The sequence below is a fragment of the Leucopleurus acutus genome (genome assembly GCF_964270905.1).
Source record: "Leucopleurus acutus genome assembly, chromosome: 14".
Classification (NCBI taxonomy): Eukaryota; Metazoa; Chordata; class Mammalia; order Artiodactyla; family Delphinidae; genus Leucopleurus; species Leucopleurus acutus.
The window spans coordinates 40,097,386-40,124,963 of record NC_139156.1 but is presented as its reverse complement, the minus strand read 5'-3'; the positions used below and the strand labels follow the sequence as shown (position 1 = coordinate 40,124,963).

The 27,578-nt window shown below is 36.4% G+C and overlaps 1 protein-coding gene across 2 annotated transcripts in view; it reads right to left on the bottom strand.

The window, feature by feature from the left end:
* PRKG1 (protein kinase cGMP-dependent 1) overlaps positions 1 to 27,578 on the bottom strand; it is a gene marked incomplete at both ends in the record, with an annotated part of 1,181,231 nt that overhangs the window by 28,625 nt on the left and 1,125,028 nt on the right. For both annotated transcript variants that reach the window (XM_082854343.1, XM_082854342.1), the window contains one exon: positions 11,900 to 11,996. In XM_082854343.1, the coding sequence (XP_082710469.1) occupies positions 11,900 to 11,996 (97 nt within the window). The remainder of the gene's footprint in view (positions 1 to 11,899; positions 11,997 to 27,578) is intronic.

Genomic DNA, 27,578 nt, shown 5'->3' with positions numbered 1-27,578 from the left:
CAAAACAAAAAGTTGGCCTATTGAATGGGAGAAATATTTGCAAACATCACATTAATAAGGAGTTAATATCCAAAATATACAAAGAAACCATATAACTCAACATCAAAAAAACCCCAAACAATCTAATTAAAAAGTAGGCAGAGGAACTGAATAGACATTTGTCCAAAGAAGACATACAGATGGCCAACAGACACTTGAAAAGATGCTCAACATCACTAATCATCAAGGAGATGCAAATCAAAACCACAATGAAAATCCACCTCACACCTCTCAGGATGGCTACCATCAAAGATACAACAAATAACAAATGTTGGTGAGGATGTGGAGAAAAGGGAACCCTCATGCACTGTTGGTGGGCTTGTAAATTGGTATATATAGCTGCTGTGGAAAGAGTATGGAGGTTCCTATAAAAAATTAAAAATAGAACTGCCATATGATCCAGCAATTTCACTTCTGGGTATTTACTCAAAAAACCCCAAAACACTAATTCCAAAAGATATGTACATCCCAGTGTTCATAGCAGCATTATGTACAATAGCCAAGATTTGGAAGCAACCTAAGTGCCCATCAATAGACAAATGGATAAAGAAGATGTGGTGTGTGTGTTTTATATAAAATAAAATATTACTCAGCCATAAAAAAATGAAATCTTGCCATTTGCAACAAAATGGATGGATCTAGAGGGTAGTATGCTAAGTGAGATGTCAGACAGAGAAAGAGAAATATAATATGATCTCACTTATATGTGGAATCTAAAAGCAAACCAAACAAACAAAACTAAGTGAAAAGAGACTCATAGACACAGAAAACAAATGTGTGGTTGCCAGAGGGGAAGTAAGTGGGGGTGGTAAAATAGGTGAAGGGGATGAAGAGGTACAAACATCCAGTTATAAAATAAATAAGTCAGAGGGATGTAACATACAGCATAAGGAACATGGTCAATAATATTGTAATCACTGTATGGGAACAGATGATTACTAGGCTTAACTGCGGTGATCATTTCATAATGTATGCAAATATCAAATCACTATGTAGTACACCTGAAACTAACATAATATTTGTACATCAACTATATTTCAAGAAAAGAAAAGAAAAGCTTACACAGGAAACCTGGGTTCTAGTCCTAGATCTTTCACTAATAGGTTTATGTTTAGTCGTATAATCTTACTGGGCCTCAGGCCACCTCTCAGAAAATGAAGGGCCAAACTAAATTACATCTAAGGGTTCCTTCCAGCCGGAAGATTCTATGAACCTGAAATTTGACATAATAAATATGCATTGTGAAAGCATGTTCATTATAGTTAACCTTACGGAAACAGCCCAACAAACCTGTGGCAATAGCTTGGGCCAAAGGATAAAGGGGGAATTACCCAAGTAACAGCAAAGGTGGCATAAGGAAGCATGATTCACTCTGGAAGCATCACCCTGAGTTTACAGCACATGCATATTCTCCTGGGGTGTGGAGGTTTTATTTGCTCTGTTCTCTCAAGCCCAATGCATAAAGGGGATCTGCTTCTTACCTGTTGTATTTTCTGTGTTACTAATTGTCAAAGAACATGCACTGGATAGAAATAGTGGTAGCTTTCCCAAGAAGAGCACTAAAACAGACTCCAAGGCATAAGGAAATCTAGGCAGAGTCATCCTAATTGTAATAGCTGGACAACAGCAAAATAGGAATGGCAAATATTTTCTCTAAACAAACCAGCACACAATTTAATCAGGCAATCCATGTTACATGGGATGGCATAAAATCATTTCTTTATTTTGGGCTGTCTTTAAACAGGGAGGAAATAGATTTCTAAGTAATCCAGGAACAATATGGCCATGGTCTGTACTGTAAAATTTAAGTAGCTCACATTTAATCCAAATTGAGGTAATTTACGGAATTCATGACAAGGCCTATAGTGAAAAGAAAAGTTCTATAAGTGAAGATGGAAAGAAGGAGGGAGGAAGGAAGGCAGGCAGGCAGGCGGGGTGGCGGGGGAGGGAGGGAATAAAGGAAGGAAGGGAAGGAAAGAAAGAGAAAGAAAACCCTAGACTGAGAAAAATGTATAGGTCCTATTCTATAAGATAAACTGTGCCAAACTGTGCGAGTATGCTTTTCTCTACTCTGGTTACAGTTCTCAACCAGATTCACCAAAAGAGGCAAAAGACGCATAATAGAACTTTAACAACCAAGTAAACCAGCAAGCCAACTATTAGACCCTCTAGACATGCATAAACACTAGGTTGTTCTGTCTCCATCATTTTGCAATACTCCCCTATTGCCAGACAATGCTTCACGACCCATCAGATACTGGCCTCAAACTCCATGTTCAGGAAACAACTTAAACAGCTCTGTTCAGTAGCAGTTGGGTACAGTAACAAAGCTGAAGTAGGGTCATAAAGGAGCCATAAAATCACCATAAACTTCAAAAAGAAAAAAGGCATGAAGTTGCTGTGTATTAAACACCTTTGTATTCAGATCCATATTGAACTAAATTTACAATTACACATGTAGAAAATAAAAATATTTAGTGTAAAACAAAGTTTTAGTGTAAGAAAACATGCAGTAAAAAAGGCTAATCTTTAGAGAGAGAGTAAATTAGTAGTTGCTGGAGCTGAGGGTAGGAATGGAGAGTATTTGCAAATGGGCCACAAGGGTTCTATTAAAGTGATGGAAATGTTCTAAAATTGGATTGTGGTGGTGATTGTACAATTCTGTGGTAAGTAGTATACCTCAAAAAAGCTTTTAAGGAATTTTAAAATAAGAAAAAGCCAGAAAATATGTGTATCTATATTTTTTAGTTCTTGTCTTTATTGATTGTGAGATAGGTACATTTTTAATTTACATTTTAAGGAACTAAATGTCAGAAATGTTTTTCTTTCTATGCTTATCTTTACCCCTTCAATAAAAGTTCCCCAATTAATCAAAACTATATTTCATTTTTACTCTAGTTTCTGTAAACTATTAACATTTTTATAAAAAATTTTATTCTTTTTTATGACTTCTCTATTTGCTATTTATTAAAAGTCCTAAATTCAAAGAAGTCCTCATGTCCCAAAAAAAGGTGGGATCATGGGTCATTTTAAGCAAAATGTACATAACTATCACACAATTCTTAAAACTTATCTAGTCAAAATAACACATATTTGCTGGGTAATGTCTTTTATTATTTTAATAATGTACAAACTACAATCATACCCAAGTTCATAATATCTAGAGCCTCATTTTCCTCACTTACGAGAATAAAACCACATTATTTTATAGTCACAGATATTGTAAGACCAAATCAGATAGTGTATGTGAAAGTGCTTTGAAAATTAAAAAGTGCTATGTAAGAATTATCATTATTACCATGACTTCCAAGATATGTGGGAATGCTAATTAAAATGGATACTTATAAATAGTATTTGCCTGTTAAAATTCATAATTAAATCTGGTTTTAAATTAGTTGGTCCAACCACCCGAATGAAATAGAAGGAATAGGAAAAATTAATGTCTGAATTTAAGGAAGTTTTTTTTTCAAAGAGAAAGAAAAAGCAGTGTTATTGCTCTGATGCAAATAACTTTTTTGGACATGACATACTAATGTGTCCAAGTATTCAGGAAGAACCGACTTAACTACATTACTGAAAGTGACATCTTTTAAGGGCACAGAAAGCTTCTATTCTACCAAGTAGTATTGGACTGTACTCCTCAACATTTCCTAACCAAAAAAAAAAAAAGAATTCTTATGTGAGAATTACTTTTCTCTGTGTAATAGTACTATAAAGTTCAGGAAACATTAACCGTAATCTTAATTATAAACTTCTGTTTTCAATCTGTTGTTAAAACCTCTTTTCTCACTAGTTATCCACAGTTTTATTATTTACCTGTCTCTCTTCTTTACACAGTAATATCACAGATTTCTTTTCCCTAGTCAATGTCTAAAACTTAAAAAGGAACCACGGCATCTGGTTTGTTCCATAGGATACACAGGGAGGAACATAGGGAACTTGTCACCGTCTGCATGATGCATGTCCAAATGACACAGAGAATGCAAAGGATGGACCATGAGTTGAATAGCGATGTCAGAGTTGGGAAACTATTCAGCCATGAGCACAGAGGCGTGGCCGTGTTGTACGATTTTATAGTTAAGACTTTATGTGTAAAATTTATTTCATAGATAGCCACTAAGTTATCTATATTAATGGTGAGGTATATCAATTTCAGAACAAAGAACCTAGAAAAAGTAGCTTTTTAAAATTTATTTTATCTACTCTTTTTCGTTTAATCCCACTTGCCATTTGCACAAGTGATAATCAGGAGACAGTCTCTGCTTTCCATCCTTGTTTTCCTTCCCAGGGTCACCTCAACTTCTTATCAAAATGTAACGCCATTTTCTCTGTAACTTGCCTTGAGACCTAAAATTCAGTTTTACAGCTAGTGATAAGAAACATAAGGAAATATCTGTATTTTTAAATTCAAATTGAGTTAAAAACATGTGAAGCAATTTTCATAGAGAAAATAGTTTTCATTTTAATTTTTTAAAAAGACGTTTAACTTTTAGTTCAGAGGCAGATAAGAAAAAGAACTTCATACTTTTCTGTTTTCAATTACAACATGAACAAAAGTTTGGACTATTTTATAGAAATCATTTGCAAAGGAAAGAGTGCTTGTGATTTCCCTTAATAGGGAATTAGCACTGCTACATTTTGACTCAAAAGGCTACCTACATTGATTCAAGATTGTTTCCTGAAATGTGAAATTTAAATACACCATTTCTCTTCCCTACAGTACTTGTGTTAAATAAACCCTATTTCATTTTGTAGGGATATTAAAATTGATTTTATTACCTATGATGCACTTTAAATTGTTTTCCTTCATAATCAAATAGTTTCTTTCCCTTAAGATTTAATTTCTATGCATAATCTCACTCATATAAAGAAATACTACATGAAATAGTTTAACTGTTGAATATTTCACATAATTCAACTTATTCTAATACTTACAAGCACACTTATAACTTAAACTTCACATAGATGGAGTTATCGTAAGCTGACACTTCAACTTCTTTCATTTATTGACACAGTGAAGATTTAAAATGAGTTTAAATGATCTAGAGAGAATCATATATGGCAAAATTCAACTCTCTGAGATGTGAACAGATTAATTTATGAGAGGTTTTGCATTCTAATCACACTTTTGAGATGTTAGACATAAATAACTTTATAATTTTTTTAAACTGTTACTGGAAGACTTTTAATCAAATGGCTTATAATCAGAGCTTAATGTCCTAATATATGCTATATTCAAACTTCACCCTTTCTGATATTAATAAAAGTATAGCTTCTTTCTCTGTTTTTCTACTTCAAAATTTTCACAAGATTTCGTACTTCACACGTAGTTAAGCCAGTTCAACATGTGTTTACTGGTTTTTTGCTTATGCTAACTTATCTACGAAGAACAGTCGCATTAAACATTGAAACTGCTTTGTTCATGAAGGTGGAATCTGAGATTGCAGCCATGACCAGACAGTGGTTCCCATTGGTTTAGCTTGTTACTTTTGGGGTATTGATGATCTCCCCACTCTTACTGTGAATTTGCAAGGCAGTTAACTGAAGCTGGGGCTAAGTACCAAGCCATCTGGCCCACAAAATCTCCTGATTTCTTAGCCCAGTGTTTAGCCTAATATATGGTATATGTCAGCGCAATGGGGGATGTTAATATGAAGGACAGAATATGAATTAGCAATAAATTAAATGTATACAGCTGATGAGCTACAGTGAAACATTCAGAATCATCTTTTTTATATTTATTTCTAGAAAGCAAGATAAATCATTTCATTTTATTTAAGAGGACATGGCTATTTTCAACATTACTAACATACACAAGGAGACTGTTCTTCCCCTTCACGGAAGGGATCTCTCTTTGAAAGTGTTTACATAAAATTTTCAGGGACGAGGAAAACATCTTGGCACAAAGTAAACTACCTTATTCAGAAGAGAAATTATGATGTCTATCTTTGGGAGCACTGCCACCTCAAAATAGCCCTTCTAGTCACCTTATAGTGTATTCTTTTATTTCATGGGTGGAAGTTGAGAGCTGAGTCTGTGTTTATTTGCGTTCTTCTCTTGACCTAATGCCCCCCAATGCCCAATGCCTTAAAGTCTAATCTCCTTTAAGAATATAGTACAGTTATACCCTATCAGTTGGTTATCTAGTATTTCTCACTGCTCCCTCACACAACCTCTAGTCAGGCCACTTGCTTTGGTGTCCTGTGAAAACACGTGGCCTTCTGTGTTGTAAACTTTTCCTGGAATGGCCTTTCCCCCAAATGGCCTTTTCGCATCTGTTCATTTAAATCCCAACCTATTCTCTAAGCCCTGGCTCAAGTTCTGTGTCTTCTCAGGGCCTCGCTACATCATCAGCTCCAAATGCTCTCTTTTTGAAATGCTGAAAACCCTTCTTCATGATTTAGAATTTAATGCAATACTAAAGGATTTCACTTGCTATTTTTCATATGTACTGATCTTATCTTCTTACGTAGGAGAAGGCAAGATGTTCTTTGAGGGCACGAATCACACATGATATTGCTATGTCCCACAAAAAATATTTAGGAAATTTTTTAATAGATAAACTTTTACTGAATGTGACGTGACCATAAATTCACTGGATTAAAAAAAAAATCAAATTTATGTCACAGAAAACAAAAAGGTGAGTGACCAAACTGTTAAGTGGTGATAAGGTAAGTTTTGGATGAACTGTTTTAAGCCATGGAAAGACACGGCCAGTGCCTTCTAGATTTACAATTGGCCCTTAGTATCCTTGAGGGATTGACTCCAGTCTCCCCTGTGGATACCAAAATCCTTAGATGCTCAAGTCCCTCATATAAAATGGCATAATATTTGCATATAACCTAAATACACCCTCCTGTATACTTTAAATCATGCTTAGATTGCTTATAATACCTAATACGATGAAAATGCTATGTAAATAGGTATAAATACAGCATGGGTAATATATAAATAGTTGTAAATACAATGTAAATGCTATGTAAATTGTTTCTGGTGCGTGTCAAGTTCAAGTTTTGCTTTTTGAAACCTTATCGAATATTTTCAATCTGAGGTTGGATGAATTCATGGATGGGGAACCTGTGAATATTGAGGGCCAACTGTGGATTGATCTTGATAGAAAAACATGAAGGTTGAGAGGAGGAAATGCTAACATTTTGCTTTACTATAGAACACTAATTTCAAACACTCTTAAAGAAAAATATTCGTTTCAATAGATGGCTAGTGTATAAAATCCCTGTAATTTCAAAAGATGTATAAGAGTGTGACTGTTCGATTTGTTGTCGTTCATTTAGTCTAAACTGTATTCCAGCTATCGATGTACTAAAGAGAATATATTTCTACAGCAACAAGATGAATTCATGCATATTTTACCTTATTTGTGTATGTCAAAGCAGAGATAAATTTTATTACCTGTGATTTCTGCTTAGAAACTATCTTGTGGTTAGATGTCTTAGAAGTTGCAGTAGACAGGCATACTTCATTTTATTGCGCTTCATTTTTTTATCACACTTTGCAGATACTGCATTTTTAACACATTGAAGGTTTATGGCAACCCTGTGTCAAGGAAGTCTGTCGATATCATTTTTCCAACAGCATTTGCTCACATCGTGTCTCTGTGTCACATTTTAGTAATTCTCACAGTATTTCAAACTTTTTCATTATTATTATATTTGCTATAATAATCTGTGATCAGTGATCTTTGATGTTACTACTCACTGAAGACTCAGATGATAGCATTTTATAGCAATAAAGTATTTTTTTAATAAAGTATTTTTTGATTAAGGTATGTACATTGTTTTTTTAGACTTAATGCTCTTACACGCTTTATAGACTATAGTATAGTGTATACATAACTGTCATATGCATTGGGAGACCAAAAAATTCCTGCTACTTGCTTTATTGTGATACTTGCTTTATTGCAGTGGCCTGGAATTGAACCCGCAATATCTCTGAGGAATGCCTGTATTGTGACTGCACCTATTATGTTCAATTAGCATCTATCAAATTGGATTTTTATTAACTATCTGAATAACTTATTTTCTCAGAAATCAACACTATCACAATTACTAATGTGTGTCAGTTTTCATTCTTTTGAAGAATAAATATAAATGAGGATGACATATTTAATAATAATCCAAGTAGGGTATTTCTAGAGAAGAGGCTATGTTCAAATGAGGCAATTTTGAGTTTTCAACCAGCACAGAGTGCTTATTCACCTTGGCTACAGAGGACACAAGGCCTTAGGATGGGAGGGTTTCCCAGGCATCCTCTGCAGCATAAATCACAGTGGGCACAAATGGCAGTGCCGTCCAGCGATCCCACAGCTATTCTGTTTCACTGTCATGTGGCTTGGCAGTAAGAAGCTCCTGAAGGGTTTTCGTCTCATGTGGGGTTTCCCTTTGGCTTAGGCTTTCCCCTTACATAATGACGAAACAAAACTCTGTGACTGAGCAATAGGTTTATCACCTAATTTCTTGCTTAATCATCTCTTAGTCCCTATTTTTTTTAGTTGCTTTACATAGCCTTCCACGTCACTTGCATGTGACACACAGTGACCAAGCAGCTGGCAAAAATGCCATGAGAGTGGTATGGATGCCCATACGTACAGCACACAGACCCTGTTACACAAATGTGATTGTGAGTGTGGCAGAATTCTTACAACTTGCTACCACATTGCCCCCTCCTGGGCAATCCGATCATGGGATTGTGGCACAGGAGAAAAGACCTTTGTCCTCCATTTGGCAAGAGCCAGACCCTTATTATGCCCAATCAGGGTGCCATGGTTTAAGAAGATTGTGGAGAAACTGGATATGATTTAGCAGTTTGCACCAAAAACGATTTCCTGTTGAGAGGTTAAGAGGTGGGGCTTTACGATTTAGAAGAGAAATGGATAAATAAGAGCAGACTACTTCATACTTCAGGTACACAAAGGTTTAGTGTGAGGAAGACTGAAAATTGTTTCCCATCTCTACTCATGACAGATCAGAAAGTAAGGAGCGTTAGTGGTTTGGGGGAATTTAATAGAAGCTATCACTGAAGGTCATTTGAACACCTTAGCCTCACTCAGGTATTGGAGAAATGCTTGTATTCTCAGCACTTGGCCTAACAATGGGAGAAAAAAGAGTAAAATATTTCATTCCCTTCCTTTTCTATGGGTAGAGCTGAAAATGATAGTTATCATTAGAATATTTTAATAATAATAACAACACTGCCAACACTTACTGACCTATGATACGTGAGGCACTATTTTGGGACTTTAACTCATTTAATCTTTGCAATGCCTGAGGCACACAGCCTATTATTATCCTCCTTTTAGAGATGAGGAAACTGAGGCTCAAGAGGTTTAAGTAAATGACCAATCACACACAGCTGGGAAGACCTCAATCCAGACAGTCTGATTCCAGAGCTCTAGCTTTTAGCTACCACGTCTGATCTTTATTTTTTCCTCCACAGATATGTTAACACTCAACTAGGAGCCGCAAAAGAGAAGACAGAAAAAAGAGTCTCTGAAGGTTCGACAGAAGAAGAGGTGAATAGCAGAAAATCATGGCATCTATTCCGTATTTATGTCTAAGACAGGTTCTTGAATTCTAGAAGACTTTTCTTAAAAAACAAACGTGTACCTATGATAATAAAGTGACACTTGTCTGATTTGATAATGGTGGCTGTTAGTGGTGGTAATAAGAATCTAAATATTTTTAGTAGTCAGAATGATTAAAAAAAAGAAAAAGCCTAGTTTAAACATCCGTAGTTCTGGGCAAAAACAACAGCTCTTTCAGTGACCGTGTGGTCTTAGGTCACTTATACACATTATTCATGACTTAGCTCCTGTGAAATGTGGCCTATGCCTCCTATGATAGCTCTAAAGGCAAAATTATATACTGGATATGAGAGCCATTTGAAGATTGTAAAGCTGGGTTCAAATGAAAAGCTCGATGATTTTAGTAAGAAAGTAATACTAATTTATTAGTAAACATTATTAATATCAGTTTATTAACAAACTATCCTGCAGTAGTTTCATTTTACGAGAGCAGACCATAATGCTTGAGGTTATTTATGGCAACGCCTTGATGTCGATCCCTCTGTCTTAGAAATGCTGCCTCCTCTAAGAAATCTTGCCCCTCCACGCACTGAGCACGTGCTTCTCATACTCTGATCATGGGTTCACTTATTAGTTTGCATGATTGTCCCTCCTAGTGGACTGTGAGTCCCTAGAGGCAGTGGCTGTTTTCTGTTAAACTGTGTATATCCCAGCAGAGAGCTCACTACATAAATACATAATAAATTGTGTAGAAAGAATATAATCCAAGAAGACAGAGATTATGTTTTCCATATCATTCTTCCTATATTTTATCCAAGTATGGTGCTCTGGTATATGAGGCATTGAATTGCTGAATAAATAGATTACATATTTATTATTTAAAGCAACTGCTACATAGCATTGCTAGATTAAAAAGTTTGACTTGTACCAATCTACTCTGAAAAGCAAGCACCTCTCTGACAAGGGCAAAGGAGAGTAAATTCGGAATGTGACCATAAAGCAATGGGACTAATTTTCACTTGTAATTTGTAAAATCCATCTCCTTATTTTAGTCACGTCTTGTAAATTAAGAGAATTACCTAGATGTCTTATAGCTTTAATGAGTAAATCATATATTTTAAAAAAGCTGAGTTCTTTAGCTGAAGGTATCTCCAGCCAGTGTTAAGGGAAGCATCACACAAATTCAGTGAAACACTTTACGGCTCTAAACCTTTCTTGTCTAATATTTAAGTAAATAACATCATTCTGCCCATCAAAGTCAGAAATCCCAACTACAGCACAAATGGACAAGTACAAAAATAGTGCTAGGTCAATCTACTTTTATGGAAGGGGATTTCTCCTACTGCCTGATGGCAACAGTAACTATTTACTGAACTGTACACAGTCTCAGGGAGTTCCTAACGTACTGTACTGGTGTCTGATATCAGGGACTCCTCCATGTTCAGGAGAGGTGGACATTAATCTACATTCTCAAATATGGTTTTTATCCACACAATCTGGAATGCAGCAACTCAGTCACAAGAGTACATTTTTTTCTAATTTTTGTTGTAATATGTCAGTTTTTAAATTTATATTTTAAACAAAGGCACAACAGAACATGCTTTCATTTGGTTCACACCATATTGATGCCATGTGTTGAATGTATGAACTTGTGCCAAAATGTCTTCTTCATCTTCACTTAGCTGTGTGTGTATACACACAAATAAACATGTGTGTGAAATAAATTATATAAAATATTCATACCATATTTTCTAATACAGTTATATATATGTGTGTATAGATATGTACTATAATCTAAATAGGTGCTTATAACTACAGAATAACTACAACACCATTTACTTAATTTTTAAAGCAGTGGTGAGAATAATTTTATGTTATATAGATAGATATATAATACATGTAAATATACCTCATCTCCCTTTATATATATTTAAATTTACATTTTAGTTATTGTGATTATAGAGAGAGTGCATAATTTAGTGAGCACTGCTCAGAACTAAGGAAGTAAATAAAGATCACAGAAAATCAGCGGGTATTAAGTGCTTTATGACTCCTCCTCATTAAGTAAATGTGTTTACCTTTCATTTAATATGCAGAGGTTTTCTAAAAAGTAAGTTGGTGTTTATTTTATTTTTCATTTACTGATTACATGACATATTTCACTTTGGTGCAGACTCTGTTGTGCTGAAATGAGAGTATTTGGTACCAATTTAGGAACAATAATGATTAGAGAGAGAAGAAAAGAGAAATCTTAATCTAGGAGAAAAGATTAAGAAGGAAGACAGGACTCTCAAAAGCATTTAAAGAGCAGTCACCTACCAGTTCTACTCGTCCGAAACCTCCAACTCCAAGGGTGTCAATGATGTTGAAATCAGACAGCTTCAGGTTGGCGAAGAAAGCAGCTTCAGCTTCATATCTGGAGTTTTTGATGCGAAAAAATGGAAATTTCTTAGAGGTGGAAACACGAGTACCACGTACAACTGTACCGGAATGACATGACTGTGAAACAGGGTTTACCTGCTTAAACTCCATCTTGCTTTTAGAGTCTGCGTTTTCTCACGCTCATAATGTTTTGGTCCCAGTTGTGCAGAATAACATAGATTTGCACTTGTATTTCAGAGTAGAAGAATACAAAGTACCCACTGCATGTCAGTCATGTGACTGATAAATCCAGTTATCAAATCAAATTTACATCTCAGTGTTTTTCTATGCGTCTTCTTGCGAGCACAGATTGAGTTGTTCTTTTTTGGTTTTGTTTTGGAGTTTTTGGTTTTGCTTGGTTTTGTGTTTGCTGTTCAGATTTTGGATGGCGGTTTCTCATCAGTTTCCCTTATCCACAGGCTGGCAGTGGCTCCTATTAATGTTTATTAAAAGCGGCAAGATCATTGAGGTCTCTGGAGTGAAATCACGGCCAGGTTTTATGAAAACAGATCCGAAAAGCTGAGGACTGATGTGAAAATGTCTGAAATGGATGATTTCGGAAGCATATTCACATTCCTAAAAAGTGTCTTCCCTTCATTTGTGTTTACCCACTGACTCTCAGCTAGTAATTCCAGTGTCTTTAGGCTTGCCAGTTTCTTAGATGAGTGGGGTGAAGGAGCACAGACTAGCCTCCAAAAGTTTAACTCTAGGCACATGCAAATTGGACACATGCAAGTGGCCAAAATAAGCTTCCCCTGATGAGACAAGTGAATATGAGCTGCTTAAAATATGTCCTTATTAAAGCCCCTACTATTTTTAGAAAGGGCAGTAAGGCATAAAGATGATGACCCTCCCACTCACTAAAGTCAGGTCAGGGAGTAATTCAGCTGTCTCAGAAATAAAGTATTTGAAGAGCTATGTGTAACCCATGACCTTCAGCCAGGCGGTACCTGATTCAGTAGTATGCTATAGATAGACATGATGAACATGCTTGAAATAGTGACACGGTTTGTTTATGTCAGCTTTTGGATAGAATCATTCACAGGCATGTTTGGCCTTAAGCTGTGTAACATTTTAGCTATTTCATTATAATCAAACACAAATTCAGACTCTCCACTTGGGAAAAATGTAAAACAGTTATCTAGGTGAGCTTTCAACACTCTCCAATTTACAATGACAATTCTGGTTTTTAACACGTCAATTCTTGAAAGACTCACAAGATGGTAAACAGTGTTTCTCGTTATTAGCTGATGATGGGAAATCAACTCTCTCTAGTCAACCTCTATAAACAAGACTGCTAGGCATTCTGAATGGTATCTATAGATTTCTCTCATTAACTACACAATCAAGAGATCAACATAGCACTTCAGGAGATGGTTTACTAGAATGGAACATAAGCAACAAATGTGCATTTCTAGCATTCCAACTGGCTCACAGCTTTTGGAAAATTAAAACTCCATCCCATTTAAAGGGACAGTGACAGAGTTCACTCCAACAGGTGTTTAAAAAGGACACCTGCTGGGATCAGACCCCCCCCCCCCCCACCCCCGCTCCACCATGATAATATGTAGGTGTTCAAGAATTTCCGGCAGTCAAGTTCTTGATGAGATTGTTTTTGAATAATATGTGCTTGCTGGATTTAGAAATCTCAGATTGAAGGGGTAAACTCAGATGACTCTGACACCATTTTATATATTTAAAGTATGGTGTTATTACTTATAGCTCTTGAAGACACACCTCCCCCCCCCCAAATCCTTATATCTGGGTTCTGTAAAAATTAGTCTGGAAATGTCTAAACAAGTCATCTTCAGCCATTTGTTGCACATCAGAACTTCCTGAGCATCTTTCAGAAGCCACTTAATCTGCGTCCCACCATAGATCAAGTTGATCAGCAATCTCTGGAAGGAGTATCACGTATCTATACACTTTTACAGCTCCTTGGGTGATTCTGATGTACAGTTAAGGGTTGAGAACCATAGTTCTAACCCCTCTGAAAGCCTCAGGAGGTTCCAGAGCCATAGAAGAATTTTGGGTTGGATTAAAATGATCCAAGGAAATCAGTAGCTGTCCAATGAGTCTGGAGTGTCATGCATTCATGGCAAAAGTATTGGGGACTCATAACTTGGCCTTGACTCCTGCCCCTGTTGTCCTAGACCCATAGGAATGAACAATAGCTCTGTAATGGCTAACACAGCTTTAAAAGAAAAAAAAAAAAAAGCAACGATTAAAAAAAAAAACAGACAGATGCAGAATGCAAAACTTTGCTAATTACTTTGCTATTATTTCTAGGTGAATTTTTAAAATACTTCCTAGTTGGGTGATTTTTATGGAGTGGTTGGTGAGATGCCTGGCTTACGGGCCCAGCCGCTCCGCGGCACGTGGGATCTTCCCGGACCAGGGTACGAACCTGTGTCCCCTGCATCGGCAGGCGGACTCTCAACCACTGCGCCACCAGGGAAGCCCCAACCAAGGAAATGTTGTTGCTTAGAACTTCATGTCTTTTTTTTCCCTCATTGAGATTACTCTTTAGGGAGTCGCTTCATCACAGAGACTCTGTACACTTTTCCTTTTTGAATAAATAGCTTTGTTTTTTAACATGGAAATCACCACCCAAAGAGACCTTTGTAAAAAAGCCAAACTATAGATGATTTAGCTTCTGGAGGTATCTCACCCCTCTAGCTCGTAACTTGGAGGGACGTTTTCATTCTTTCTTTTTACTCAGGAATTATTTGAAAATAATTTGAATCTATCCGTTATGTTCTACATTCTTTAGAGTTGATAATTTTGAGTGGGGAAGGAGACAAAATAAATTGGTTAAGTAAATGGCTCTTGTCCTATAAAACTTCTCTTGCCTGAAGGAGGTAACCGTGGAACACAAGTACCTAGCTTACTTGCTACTGTGGGGTACCAGGTCCAAGGAATTAGGCCCAGATTTATGCAACTCTAAAATCCATCTGTGCAAAAGTGTTTATGAGAGGGACAGTTCCCAAGTGTTAAGGGAAATATGTATCAGTAAGGCATTCAATTCCTGACGTTTGGTTGCTTAAAATCTAGCAAAGAGTATGAAGTGTATGTTCCAATGTTCCTACCTTAGTTTGAGATACAGATTTTTTAAGAGAATACTATTATTTACAGTTGACCCTTGAACAATGCAAGGGTTGGGGCGCCGACCCTCCTACGGTCAAAAATTCATGTATAATTTATAGTGGGTCCTCCATATCCACAATTTTTCTGTATCCATAGTTCCATATCTGCCCATTCAACCAACTGGATCATGTAGTATTTACTACTGAAAAAAATCTGCAGATGAGTGGATCTGCACAGTTCAAACCTATGTTGTTCAAGGGTCAACTGTATTCATTTTTTTTTTTTTTTTTTTGGTATAGGGTGAAAGCTGTGGATTCTCTTTCCAGAAAAGTGCAGATACTGACATACTCTGTCTGTATAACTTCAAGGAGCTTATAAACTCTCAAAATAGGTTAACAACATGCAAATAACTATATAACAAGAGAATAAGTGTGTTGGGTGAAGTAGAGAGATAATATATCATTTCTCAAACATACCTGACCATAAGATTCACCTGGGGCTTTGGTGATTAGAATCCACAGTCACTAATTTGTACAGGGTACTCTTTAAATAGTGAAATATGGAACTTTCAAGGACTACTAGAAAGAAACAAAGTTGCCTACATTTTCACCTTCTCTTTTCATTTCTGCCTATACACCAAAGGAGGTTCTAAAAGCAATGAAAATGTAAAGTTGCAGGTGTAATGATGATGAGACCAAGACATAGACGCAAAGTCTAGAAACAGAAAAATAATACTGGAATAATCTTAACCTCTCTTTATCTAAAACTACATATCTATCCAGTATTATATTCACTTCCTTTCAGAAATAGATAATAACCATTAGTTTTTATTTTTCCATCTCTTCCAATATCACCAGCTTCCACAAAACCAAAGAGTTAAGACTCAGATGTCCTTTATTATTCACCATAATTGTTTCTTTTGTTGTTGTTGCCAGATATCCATGAATCAATTCTGTCATCATTTCAAAATAACACAATTGGGTTCTATTCCTTACGACTGACCACTATTATTAAGAAGCAAACATCTCTCCTTAATACTGAAAACCAAATATGACCCAGTACAAAAATGTCTAAAACGTAAAATTTTATCTTCACCTTGATATTACAATAGCAGAAATGGCTCAGCATTATTCTACAAAGCAAACAATAGTATGTGGAGTGTTAAAGTAAGGTCCAAGAATCCAAACGGACATTCCAGATGGGATACAAAAGCCAATAATTAAAAGCCAATGAAACAAAAGGCTAATGTACCCTATTTACTTTAGCAAAATCTATAATCCAAATCAGTTTCAGAAGTCTACTCTAAGGGTCTCCAAGGAAAATCAAACAAAGTCTCAGCATCTTTTAACCCACGTGCAGATCAGTCACCACTGCTTGGCCTGTGCTCATCTGCTCTTGGGTATATTTTTATTTCCTGTTGAATTTAGTTTTATCAGTTCTTGGGGAAATCTATAAAATGTTTCAGTAAACACACATGAACTCTCATCTATGACTAAGATTTTTATTCTGTAACTTTTAATAGGTAAGATGCGATTCAATCAGACAATCAATGTCTACTCTGGACTTAAAAATAATGCAAGAGCGCATCCTAGAATACAAACAGAAGCTCAGGACTCGTGGTCCCGGCTCTGTCAGTGACTTTGTATTTCCAAGTCCTGAATTCAACATGTAGGCTTTTGTAAAGGTATCAACATACACTTAAGTAAATAAGTATGAGTTGTATAGATAAAGTCAGAGCCCTAGCTTACTTAAATGGTCAGATAAACTCCTAGAAATCCTTCCACTTTTTATGTGATCAAAGAACATTGATATCTATAAATAAATATTTACAGAAATAGTTAAAGGAGGTGAGAACTTTTTGACAGTCAGCCTTAAGCACAAAATATGTATACCTGGTCTATGATGCATGCAAGCTCTAATGCTAGCCATCTACTGAATAAACACTTAACTTGGTACACAGGATTTTATGTAATAACAGTTCTTGATTTAATAAAACTTGGTGCATTAAGTAATTTGTAGGTATTGAAGAGTAAATACAAATTCAGCCAGACAAGTAACTATATATAGAGAAAGCAGAATTGAAAACTGGACCAATAATACTTATTTGCATATTTAACACAGATGTGATTTGGGCTTAAACTACTGGGACTATCACCTCATTGTGCTACATTAACTTTGTGTACGTGAAAATAGTTACTACATGTCCTATTCCCCTGATTCTAAAATGTTTGGGATTAAATAAGCTTAGTCACTAAAATAAAAATGGATAGTCTTTATTAAATCTATAATCAAGTCACCAGTCATCTCTTATTAATTTAATTGCTTTATTAAAAAGTCTCATTGTTAAACTAAACTTTAAAAGCAGAATCTTCTGACTTCATTGGAAAACTGTGAACCATTTTAGTGTTCAAGATTTGTATAGGGAGTTATTTCCTGTTGAAATAACGTTTTTCAAATAACACTTTACAAAAGTCTCTATTACTATAAGGGTTTTTCAAAACGAAACAAAACAAACAAACAAAACCTTTAAACATAAGAAACCCTATTTCTACAATTCTAAACAAAAAGGGACAATTTCTAATTTATTTGGCCATAAAGCATACAGGTATAGTCACTAGTCTTTTAACGGTAGTGGTAAAAACTTGAAGAAATAAAAAGCTTGAAAGTAACTTAATGAATATAAAGTATTTCATTATGTCAGTTTTCTCCAGAAAATGTAATCTCTTCTTCAGGGAATTTGAGATAGCATTAGTTTGCTTTCTGTATTTCCAAAATTGTGGTTTTCAGAAACACAGTCTTTTTTTTTTAAGTACTTTAGCCATGAAATAGTTCTACTTATTTTTCAAATACATTCCCTTGAGAAGATAAAGCCAACAGGAATACACAGGGAAATTGCATTGCTCATATCTGATGCATAATAAGAATAATAGTGATGCAAATACTTTGCATTTAGGAAGTACCTTTCTTTTCTTCCAAGGACTCTAAAATTTATTTCATTTAATTGATCCTCCCTGATTCTCTGTGAAGATGGGATAACAAATATTTTTACTTCTGTTTTGCAACTGGGTAGACCAGTTGCTGATAAGTGATTGATTTCAGTAATGAAACACTAGAATTAGAACTAGAAACCTTGGGCATGTTTCACATTGTAGCATATTTACACTTATTCCCAGAAATTCAATTTCCTTTAAACAAGAATATTGTAAATATATTACAAGAATATGCTGTAAATATATCAGCACATATTGCTAAAAGGTAAGGATTCCCTTTTAAACATAGCCACAATATTATCACATCTAAGAAAACATTAGAAATAACCCATTAATATTATCAGGTATCAAGTCCATGTTCAAAGTTTTCATGGTGAGCCTTTTGCTTATGATTGTGGACGAGGGTGGTCCAGACTGGCACAGCACAACTTCCAAAGTCCAGGAAGTTGAAGTTTAAGGGGAAAGAAGGTAGGTAAAAATAACTCTTTCTACCTTCACTGTTCCAACAACTCTGCCTGTGGGAAGAATTCCTCATCCTCATTTTGTTGCCTCATGCCACTCCATGGTAAATATCCATTACAGCAGAACTCTCATTCAATTTCCATGAGGACAATGTTTGCCATAGACTACATTTCTAAAGAAGGGATGCGTAAAGACAGCCCAAGTTTTCTCCTCAAATATAAAAATCTCTTTTCTACCCCCAAACTAAGAGCTCTTTGCCTTTTCTTATAGGTCATTTTTTTATATGAGGGTTAAAATATTGAAAGAAATAAGAGAAATTTTAAGCTTAATTAAACCTCATATTTAGTCTTAGTTATGATCTTTAGCAAGAGATCAGTCAGAAGACTGAACTAGGAACAGAAGGATTAGGAAAGACTTAAATGAATACTAGGGGGTCAGCTTTTACTTCTGGACTCAGGACCTTTGCTATGTACCCCGATTTTCATGGCTCCCCTTTATTTCTGAAGGATTCTACACCAACTTCAGAGACAAGAGGCTTTGGGATGTGGTCATGGTCACAGTGAGCCAAAGGAAGAAAAGGGAGTAAAATGCAGTGTGTGGTAAGAAGAAAATGAGACTATAAGCCACTCTCCCAGGCCTCTGGGAATACAGGAAAAGACGTGATCAGGATTTGGCCCAGGATCTGCCTGAGCAACAGATACTCCTTTCTGTAAAATGAAGGGTTTGCACTAGACGGGCCTATGAAGCTCACCTGCAGCTTGATCATTCTGGGATTCCAAGTGTCCTAAGAAATACACACTTGACAGAAAGCCCTGGTACCCGCAGCTTCTCTTTTGCCTCTTTTGTGCTCCAATCCTGTCCTCCGATCCGTGACTCCTGAAGCACTTATTTCAGGAAATACTACAGAGGTTTTCATTGAAGGGGGTCTTGCTCTCAGCAACTGGTAAGCAGGAGACCCCTGACCCAGGAGCTGGGAAACATATGACTTGATGTTCAACATAGAACTGTTAATGCATTTCACCATAGACTCTAATACACCAGAGGTGCCCTCTCACCCAGGATTCATATCAGAATTAACTAGGTTGAGTTAAAAACAGACCTTAATAAAACCTTAGGATTTTGGACCGGGCATCAGTATTTTAAAATAAGATTAATAGATATAAGTTTATACAGCTCTTAATACCAAGGCTAATGATCATATGTAAGTTTTGATGAGCTATTAGTATTAATTTGATATGTGTGTGACAGACATCTATTACAAAGTATACAAGTATCACAGAGAAATATATCCCAAGTTCCAAATAATTATTCTCAAATGGTCTTTGAGAATACCATCCATTCTTAAAATGGGGGAAGCCTGTATGTCCTTTTCTTAGTAGAGAAAATATTAAGTGGAAAGGAAGAAAATTAAGCAAAAATTTTGCCATGTCACTTATACATACTACCAAATGTAAAACAGATAGCTAGTGGGAAGCAGCCGCATAGCACAGGGAGATCAGCTCGGTGCTTTGTGACCACCTAGAGGGGTGGGATAGGGAGGGTGGGAGGGAGACGCAAGAGGGAGGAGATATGGGGATATATGTATATGTATAGCTGATTCACTCTGTCTTACACCGGAAACTAACACACCATTGTAAAGCAATTATACTCCAATAAAGATGTTAAAAAATTTTTTTCCACCATGTCAAGCTGTTCAGTAACAGTGATGGTGCATTTATCAAATGAATGAAGCCTCAGCAAATACTACCTATTTGTTATCAAGTCATTGCCATCTGGATGCAAAATCCAGCCATTGTTCTATGTTGACATTTGTACATATCTATTTGAATAGCACTAAATTATTTTCTTCTTTTTTTATAATTAATAAATAATAGAAAGAGTGAAATGAAGGGGATTGGGGAGGGCATTCAGACCTATTATGGCTATTCTTTATTCCACTTAACAGCCAGAGAATATTTTTTTCATATTTGACTTTGTTTTGCTCACAGATTTTCCAGGGATGGAGTTGACATCTTGGCTACACCCTATATTCAGTTCTCTTTTTATGATCTCCTTTTCCTCATCCACGTTATTAAATTTTCTCTCAGGAGTTAGCAACTAACCAAATTCACATGGCCTTGGAGGATTAACCTGGTTTTGCAAGGTCTTTTGACAATAGAACAGGCTATACTTGTGATGAGAGCATCACCTTGACTTGCTTCTCTCTACCAGGTTTACTGATCTGGATGTTGGATGTTCATTTTTCATGTTCAGAGAACAGACAGTATCTGATTGGATTCTCAGTCTGATTTGCCCTCTTGTAAGTTTGCCGACGTAACAGAACAGCAGATAGAGGACAGAAAACCTTTCTTCTTCCCCTTCAGAACAGGAAATTGATGAACTGAACTTAGAAATCTGTACTGTGTCTCAGCACCTGTGAGCAGGTGTCCAGTGAAGTGAGCTAGAAAGAAATCAGGGGATTCAGAGAGTGGGACTGCAGAGAAGGGTGGTCTCTCCTTCCAAGCGGGAAGCTGAAGGAGTCCCAGAGTTTCATCATTTCTGTAGAACTTGTGGTATTTGGCCAGGTGTAAGAAAAATAGATGGAACATAAACCTCAGTGAATATATACAATATATAAAATATGAGGTAAACAATTACAAATTGAGGAAATGTATTTTTAGCAGTGATTATTTTTACTGAACTACAAAGGAAATTTCAGTAATAATGAAATTATACTACAGTGCTATTTGCATAAAGATATCACTTAAGAAAAGTAATAGAAAATCGGGACTTCCCTGGTGGTCCAGTGGTAAAGAATCCACCTTACAATGCAGGGGATGCGGGTTCGATCCCTGGTCAGGGAACTAAGATCCCACCTGACTTGGCGCAACTAAGCCTGCGCGCCACAACTAGAGAGCTTGCACGCCTCAACTAGAGAGCCCACGTGCCGCAAACTACAGAGCCCATGCGCCCTGGAGCCTGCACGTCACAACTAGAGAAGAGAAAACCCGCAGGCCACAACTAGAGAGAAGCCAGCGTGCCACAACAAAAGATCCCGCGTGCCTCAATGAAGATCCCGGTGCTGCAACTAAGACCCGACGCAGCCAAAAATAAATAAAATAAATAAATAAATCATTTTAAAAAAAGTAATAGAAAATAGGTGATGGATAGATAGATAGTCGGTCTGTGGAGTTTTGTCTTTTAAAAAGCTGATACATTGACATTCTGGTGTCAACACATCCACTGCTATGTTGCTAATTGTTTCAGAAACAAGATCCCTACAGTCTTTTCTTGTTAAATTCTGGAGAATCAAGTCACCAACATGGGCCACAAGATGACCTTGACGCAAGTGAGTTACTCGGCTTGCACAAAGTTAACTTAAAATTTCTAAATTGTGTTCCAGCCTATGTATGAAGCTGAAATAAGGCTCAAATCTTTGTTTAATGTAAGAGACAAGATTTGAAATAGTTTCAATAAACATGATTATTAATTTCTAGAGTGTTACTTGCTAATTGGAAAACAGATGTAAAAAAAAAGCAGTAAGAATTACTGTAGTTTTCGGTTTCAGGCTGCTAACATTACAGTTGCAGGTCTTGTCATGTTTGTCTAGAAAATATTTATATGTAGGGATTAGAATTATGTTACTATCTGTATTCTTAAATATGACAGTTTAGACTATTGCCAGACAACTTGTTCAAAGAGAAGACCTTTCTTCGGTGACATAACAAATGAGATTTGATATCCAACATATCAGTGGATCAAGAATCTACTGACAGGCAAAAGGCTCTTCAACCATTAGTTTAAGTTTTAGGGAAAGTTAGCTAAGCTGGATACTTTCTAAATCCTGGATCTTTGAAACATACTGAAAAGTATGACTACTTGTTTAACAGTAAGACCCCAATTATCTAGCACCATCAAGAAATGATTATCAAAGCTTCTCCCTCCTAATTACCAAGCATATTTCTCTCACCTTTAAAAAAATTAATTTGGGGATCAATATTTCTAGATTGGATTACTTTCTTTCAAACCATTTAAAGCGTAATTTATTGAATATAGTAGAACACTCAGAAGATAACCCCAGACCATCATTTTAAATAAAGAGTTAGTGTGCTGTTACCTTTAAGACAACTTTAATAAAATTCTATAGTATAATATTTGTTATTAGTTGCTAAGTTTTTAAGTATTATCTCTTGAAAGAGTCAGGAAGCCTGTCTTACCTCCCATTTCTGACCCAGACACACTTATTTTCTGCAAGCTGTAAAGCCAGATAGCCAAGTTTGTTATGACTGCAACTATAATATATTTATGCAGTGAGTACCTACAGAGGCAATAAAATAAAATGATTAAAATATATCTGGAGCCAGTCTACTTTGGACAGATCCCAGCTCCACTATTCAATGGCTATGAGAGTTTGAATAGCTACAGGATCCCCCTGTGCCTCAGCTGTCTTTAACAGTTTAATGGGCGTGCTAACCAAACCAACGCCATTGAGTTATGGTAAATAGTAAATGAGATCATGCATCTGAAACAGAACTATAAGCAATCAATAATGATAATAATAATAAAAAGATGGTCATTACCTTTCATGGAATTTTTACTGTGTGCCAGGTACTTTTTCTTGTTACCACTAATTGCCTGAGTTTTCTGTCCATGGACTTTCGGCTGCTCTAAGTTGTGTTTTTTCCCCCACTGGGCTAGAATCTAGGTAGTGGATTAGCAAGCAAACCAGAGATAAATGGTATGTTACTATATAGAGATAAAAATTAATTTAGGAACATGCAAATATGCCGTAAAGTTGATACTTTATTTCTTTTCCTTATGTTCAATTTATTTATTCAAAATGATTTCATTGGTGGCTTTTGGTGCTCCCAGTAGACCTAGTTAACTCTTTCTACTGCTGCTGTATACTGCAATTTATGCTATATTTTCACCATTTAATTTCTGAACCATCTTTTATATAATCAGGTGCTATCAAATGATTAAACTAAAAACGATGGAATTATATGACGAATGAAACATGGGACCTCTACAGTCTATTCCAGACCCCCTATTAAAGGAAGGGTACATGAGGGTCTCCTTTTGAAATTTAAATTTAATATACCTTTCACAATTCTACTGGCTGTTACTCTTGGGGAATATGGAATTTATGAGCTGTCACATGGACAAAGCACAAAGTTCTCGTGTTGCTTCAGCACAAGATCCTTACCTTCAACTATTCCCTGAGCCTGTGAGAGACACAGACGATACATCACCATGCTCCTAGTCACAGTCGGGCAATAGATACAGAGTCAGACAATGACCATCATAATCCAGAGCCTGGAAATGCCTGAAACCGAGTCTCGAGAGGCATTCACAGAAAGTCTGAGGGTCTGCGGGTGTCCTTTCTGAGGATGAGTCGTTGCCAAAGTCAAAATTGCCAAGAAGCTGCTCAGTGACCTAACCCTGCAAACAGACCCCCTCTCCCATTTTCCTGGGGCTTTATTCAGTATGTGTCACTTCTTTAAAGCCACTTTGAGGGCAGTTCATTGGGAAACAGGACTAAGAGTTGGCCAAGTTCTAGAGGCACAAAGGATCTCATTGGTTTTATTAACATGCAGGTGAAACTGCAGATACCCCATTCCTGACCAGAGATTTGTAGTTGTGCCTTTCAGGAGCGGATGGCTAAATTTCAGATCTTCTACTTTCTTGCCTTTGGCAAATAATTATAAATAGTCCTTTGATAAAGGCCTTACAGGATTTATAATGTCTTTACCCCACTAAATAATGTGTTTATTAGGGGAATACTACCAGAGGTGAGTTTTGAAGATAAAATAAATTGGAAAGAAAATTCCTTCTTTATCGTTTTACTGACAAATGACAACAGAAGAGAAAAGGACACAAAAGATCTGTTTTCTTTTTTTAGGCTCCATCAAAGCATATATGCAACTTTTCATCATGTCACATGAATTTATTGGCTATGCTATTAATATACAATACAATTAACATCACATGGGGATGTTTAATGGCAGTGGAAAAATACTCATTAAAAAGGCAAATGTTTTTGAGATGAAATTGACATGATAAGGCTTTGGAATCCACTTATTGCAGTTGTTTCACTGCTATTCATTCTAGCAAATATTATCAAACGTCCATTTCCACCCAGAGATGCTGACCTGAAGAGCCTGGTCTGTATCTGACAGGTTCTGACTAAGGTCCCTAGTCCTCTGGACATGGACACACAAGAGCAAACTAAGACATGGTCAAGCAGAGCATTTTCACTGTGCATATAATCCTGTTGTTATCATTCCATGTCTGTGTTGAGCACCTCCTTATGGCACTACGCCATGCCCTTTCTTAGAAGCTCACTTAGCAAAGAGGAACAGATACTTGGCTCAGGTACACAGCCCAGTGGGAGACATGCAGAAGAGCATTAAGAACCACCATAGAAAAACCTGAAACATAGGCCTCTCATTCTCAGGCTTGATTTGATCACTTTTTAAATAATGTTTGCCCAGTTGGGACAAATGGAAAAAAGTAGGGGCTTCTAAGTCAAAAGGTAACCCCTAAAAGTTTAACAGCAAGAGCCCCTTCCACTTTAAGTTCAGGTCTCCTCCTTCCAGACCAGATTCCTTCTGAGATCAGTAGCGCAGTGGCTTAAATTCCTGGTTTAGCTGCTACCTCTTCATTTCACATCTTTTACTTTCTATTGAAAATCCAAAGCAGAATCAAAACAAACATTATTTTGGGGATTTATGCCAAGTTAATGAAAATGAGGCTGTAATGATTATGGCAGGGATGCAGTTGAGAACTACAACTACACAAACAATTGCATTTCAAAAGAAAGGTTTTCTTTTTATTTGGGAAAATGTTACCAGGATTATGACTTCAGCTTAACCTACCCACACCTGAACTTCAAATTTACCTGCCTTTAAAGAATTCCAAATATTGAGAAAGTGTATACCACCTGCTTTAGATTTTCTAACAGAAAGTGAACATTTGAATTTTGCAGCTAAAACAGGCATTTTAAAGCTATGGCATCACTAACTTCCTCTGGAAGGGGAAGGAGATCTGAAATTAGAAACATAAAGTTAAGAAGTAACATGGAAATGATCAGTTTTTCATTACTTACAAAGCAACTTTTCACTCATTACCCACAGAAAAACAGTAATATAACTGGACACATGCCCAGTGAAACTTCACAAAGAAGTGAAAAGGGGAAACTTTTGTGTTACATTGTCAACCTGAAATGATATCTACAGATGTTGCTCTTATTTAGGTCTTTAGATATTACTATACGTAATGGGTTCTTTCTTGTGAGAAAACTACCTTCCATTTGTGCAATCTATATATCATTTCTGAATTGGATACATTTTATCCTCTGTAGTAAAATAGCACATTATGAATGCATTACTTCAAGGGAAAAAAAAGAATCAGGTGTAACTGTTACCACTAAGTGTTAGTTAGATAAGCAATATTTCCTTATTAGTATTACTTGTGAGATGGGACTGCAAGTCTTATAAATGATATGAGAGGAGTTTGGAAATAACTCCTGTCTTCACGATACCTTCATGTTGCCTACTATCCTCCTTTGGCTATAATTCACAAATAATAATAATAATATGAATAATAATAATTCTTCAATCCCGTCAAAGTGCTTCAAGGACCAGATGTTAAAATTCTCTAACTCTACCTTTATTCCACTAATAACATGTGTCTTTGACAAAATGAGATCTCTTGCAATTTAGAATTATATAATCTTTTTTTTCACCATAACATTGGATAGAATCTACTGATATTGAACAACTTCTGCACACTTTCAAAGGAATTCAAAATATACCTTAAGTTCAATCAGCACTTATGACTGCCATGTTGACCCAATTCATAAAAGTTTTCAATCTTTTTTCCCCCGATGGATTGTGACCTTTACTTCAATGATGGGTACAAGACATCTAATAGTCCTGAAAGAAGGCAAACAACTTCCTTGTTTTTCTTCCTACCCTGGAGTTTCTGTGAAATGAGAATGACATTCACCAGAACATTCTATGATCAGGGACTCAGCCGTCTCTGTAAATGACTCAAATGCCTGAGAGATGCCTGGGGCAGGCTTGACCCATTTCACATCTTATGACACATTTTTCAGTCATTATTTTTCAGCATGGAAATAATATTTCAATTGACCTAAAACCACAGAGCACGTTTTCAATGTTGGTAAGACATGACCTTTGCCCTGCATGTTTTATAATGGAAACCAAGTGGCTGAGAGTGACAGCAATTATCCCCAGGCTAATGACAGGATAATCCTGCTGTGAGAGACAAACTGATTCCAGGAAAATTCGGTAATCTTTTTAGCATTTACCAATCTAACGAACTCTCTTGAGACTGGTAAATTATGCAAGACAGTTATGCTAAAAGGCGTTTGATAGACTATGGTAAATAACTGAAACTAAATAAGCCAAGGTGAAATAAAATACCCCTGGAATTATTTTAGGCCATTTAAGCCACCTGAGCATTACAATCAAAATGGAATTCTAATTTCCTATATTTTCAACAAAATCAGGCAGTTCTATGATCTCTTGAACTCTTTTTAGCAAATTACCAATGAATCAAGCATATGTCAGCCACTGTTATAGATGCTGAGAATACAGCAGTGGACACAATATACCAACAACCCCCCTGCCACGTGCCTTACATACTGGTGGAGGAAAAAGCCAAACAAGTAAAATATAGTATGTTAAACTGTGGTAAATGCTATGGAACAAAATTAGGCAAGAAGGGGGAATAGGGATGCCAGAACAGCAGTGGGGGGCTGCAATTTTAACTGTGGTAATTAGGGAAAGTCTCACTGAGAAGGAGACGTCTTCGTGAAGGGCTGCCCCCCATGGAATCTAGGGTTGGAGTATTCTGGGCAGAGGAGACAAACTGTAGTCGCTCTGGGGCAAGAGTGTGCTATGTGTTACAATTAGGTGAGATTGGGGGCAAGGTGGCTGGTGTGCAAATTGCCTATGGCCTTGCAGAGCACTGTAAGGATTTGACTTTGAGTGAAAGGGAAGCTATTGCAGGGTTTTGAGCAGTCTATTTTT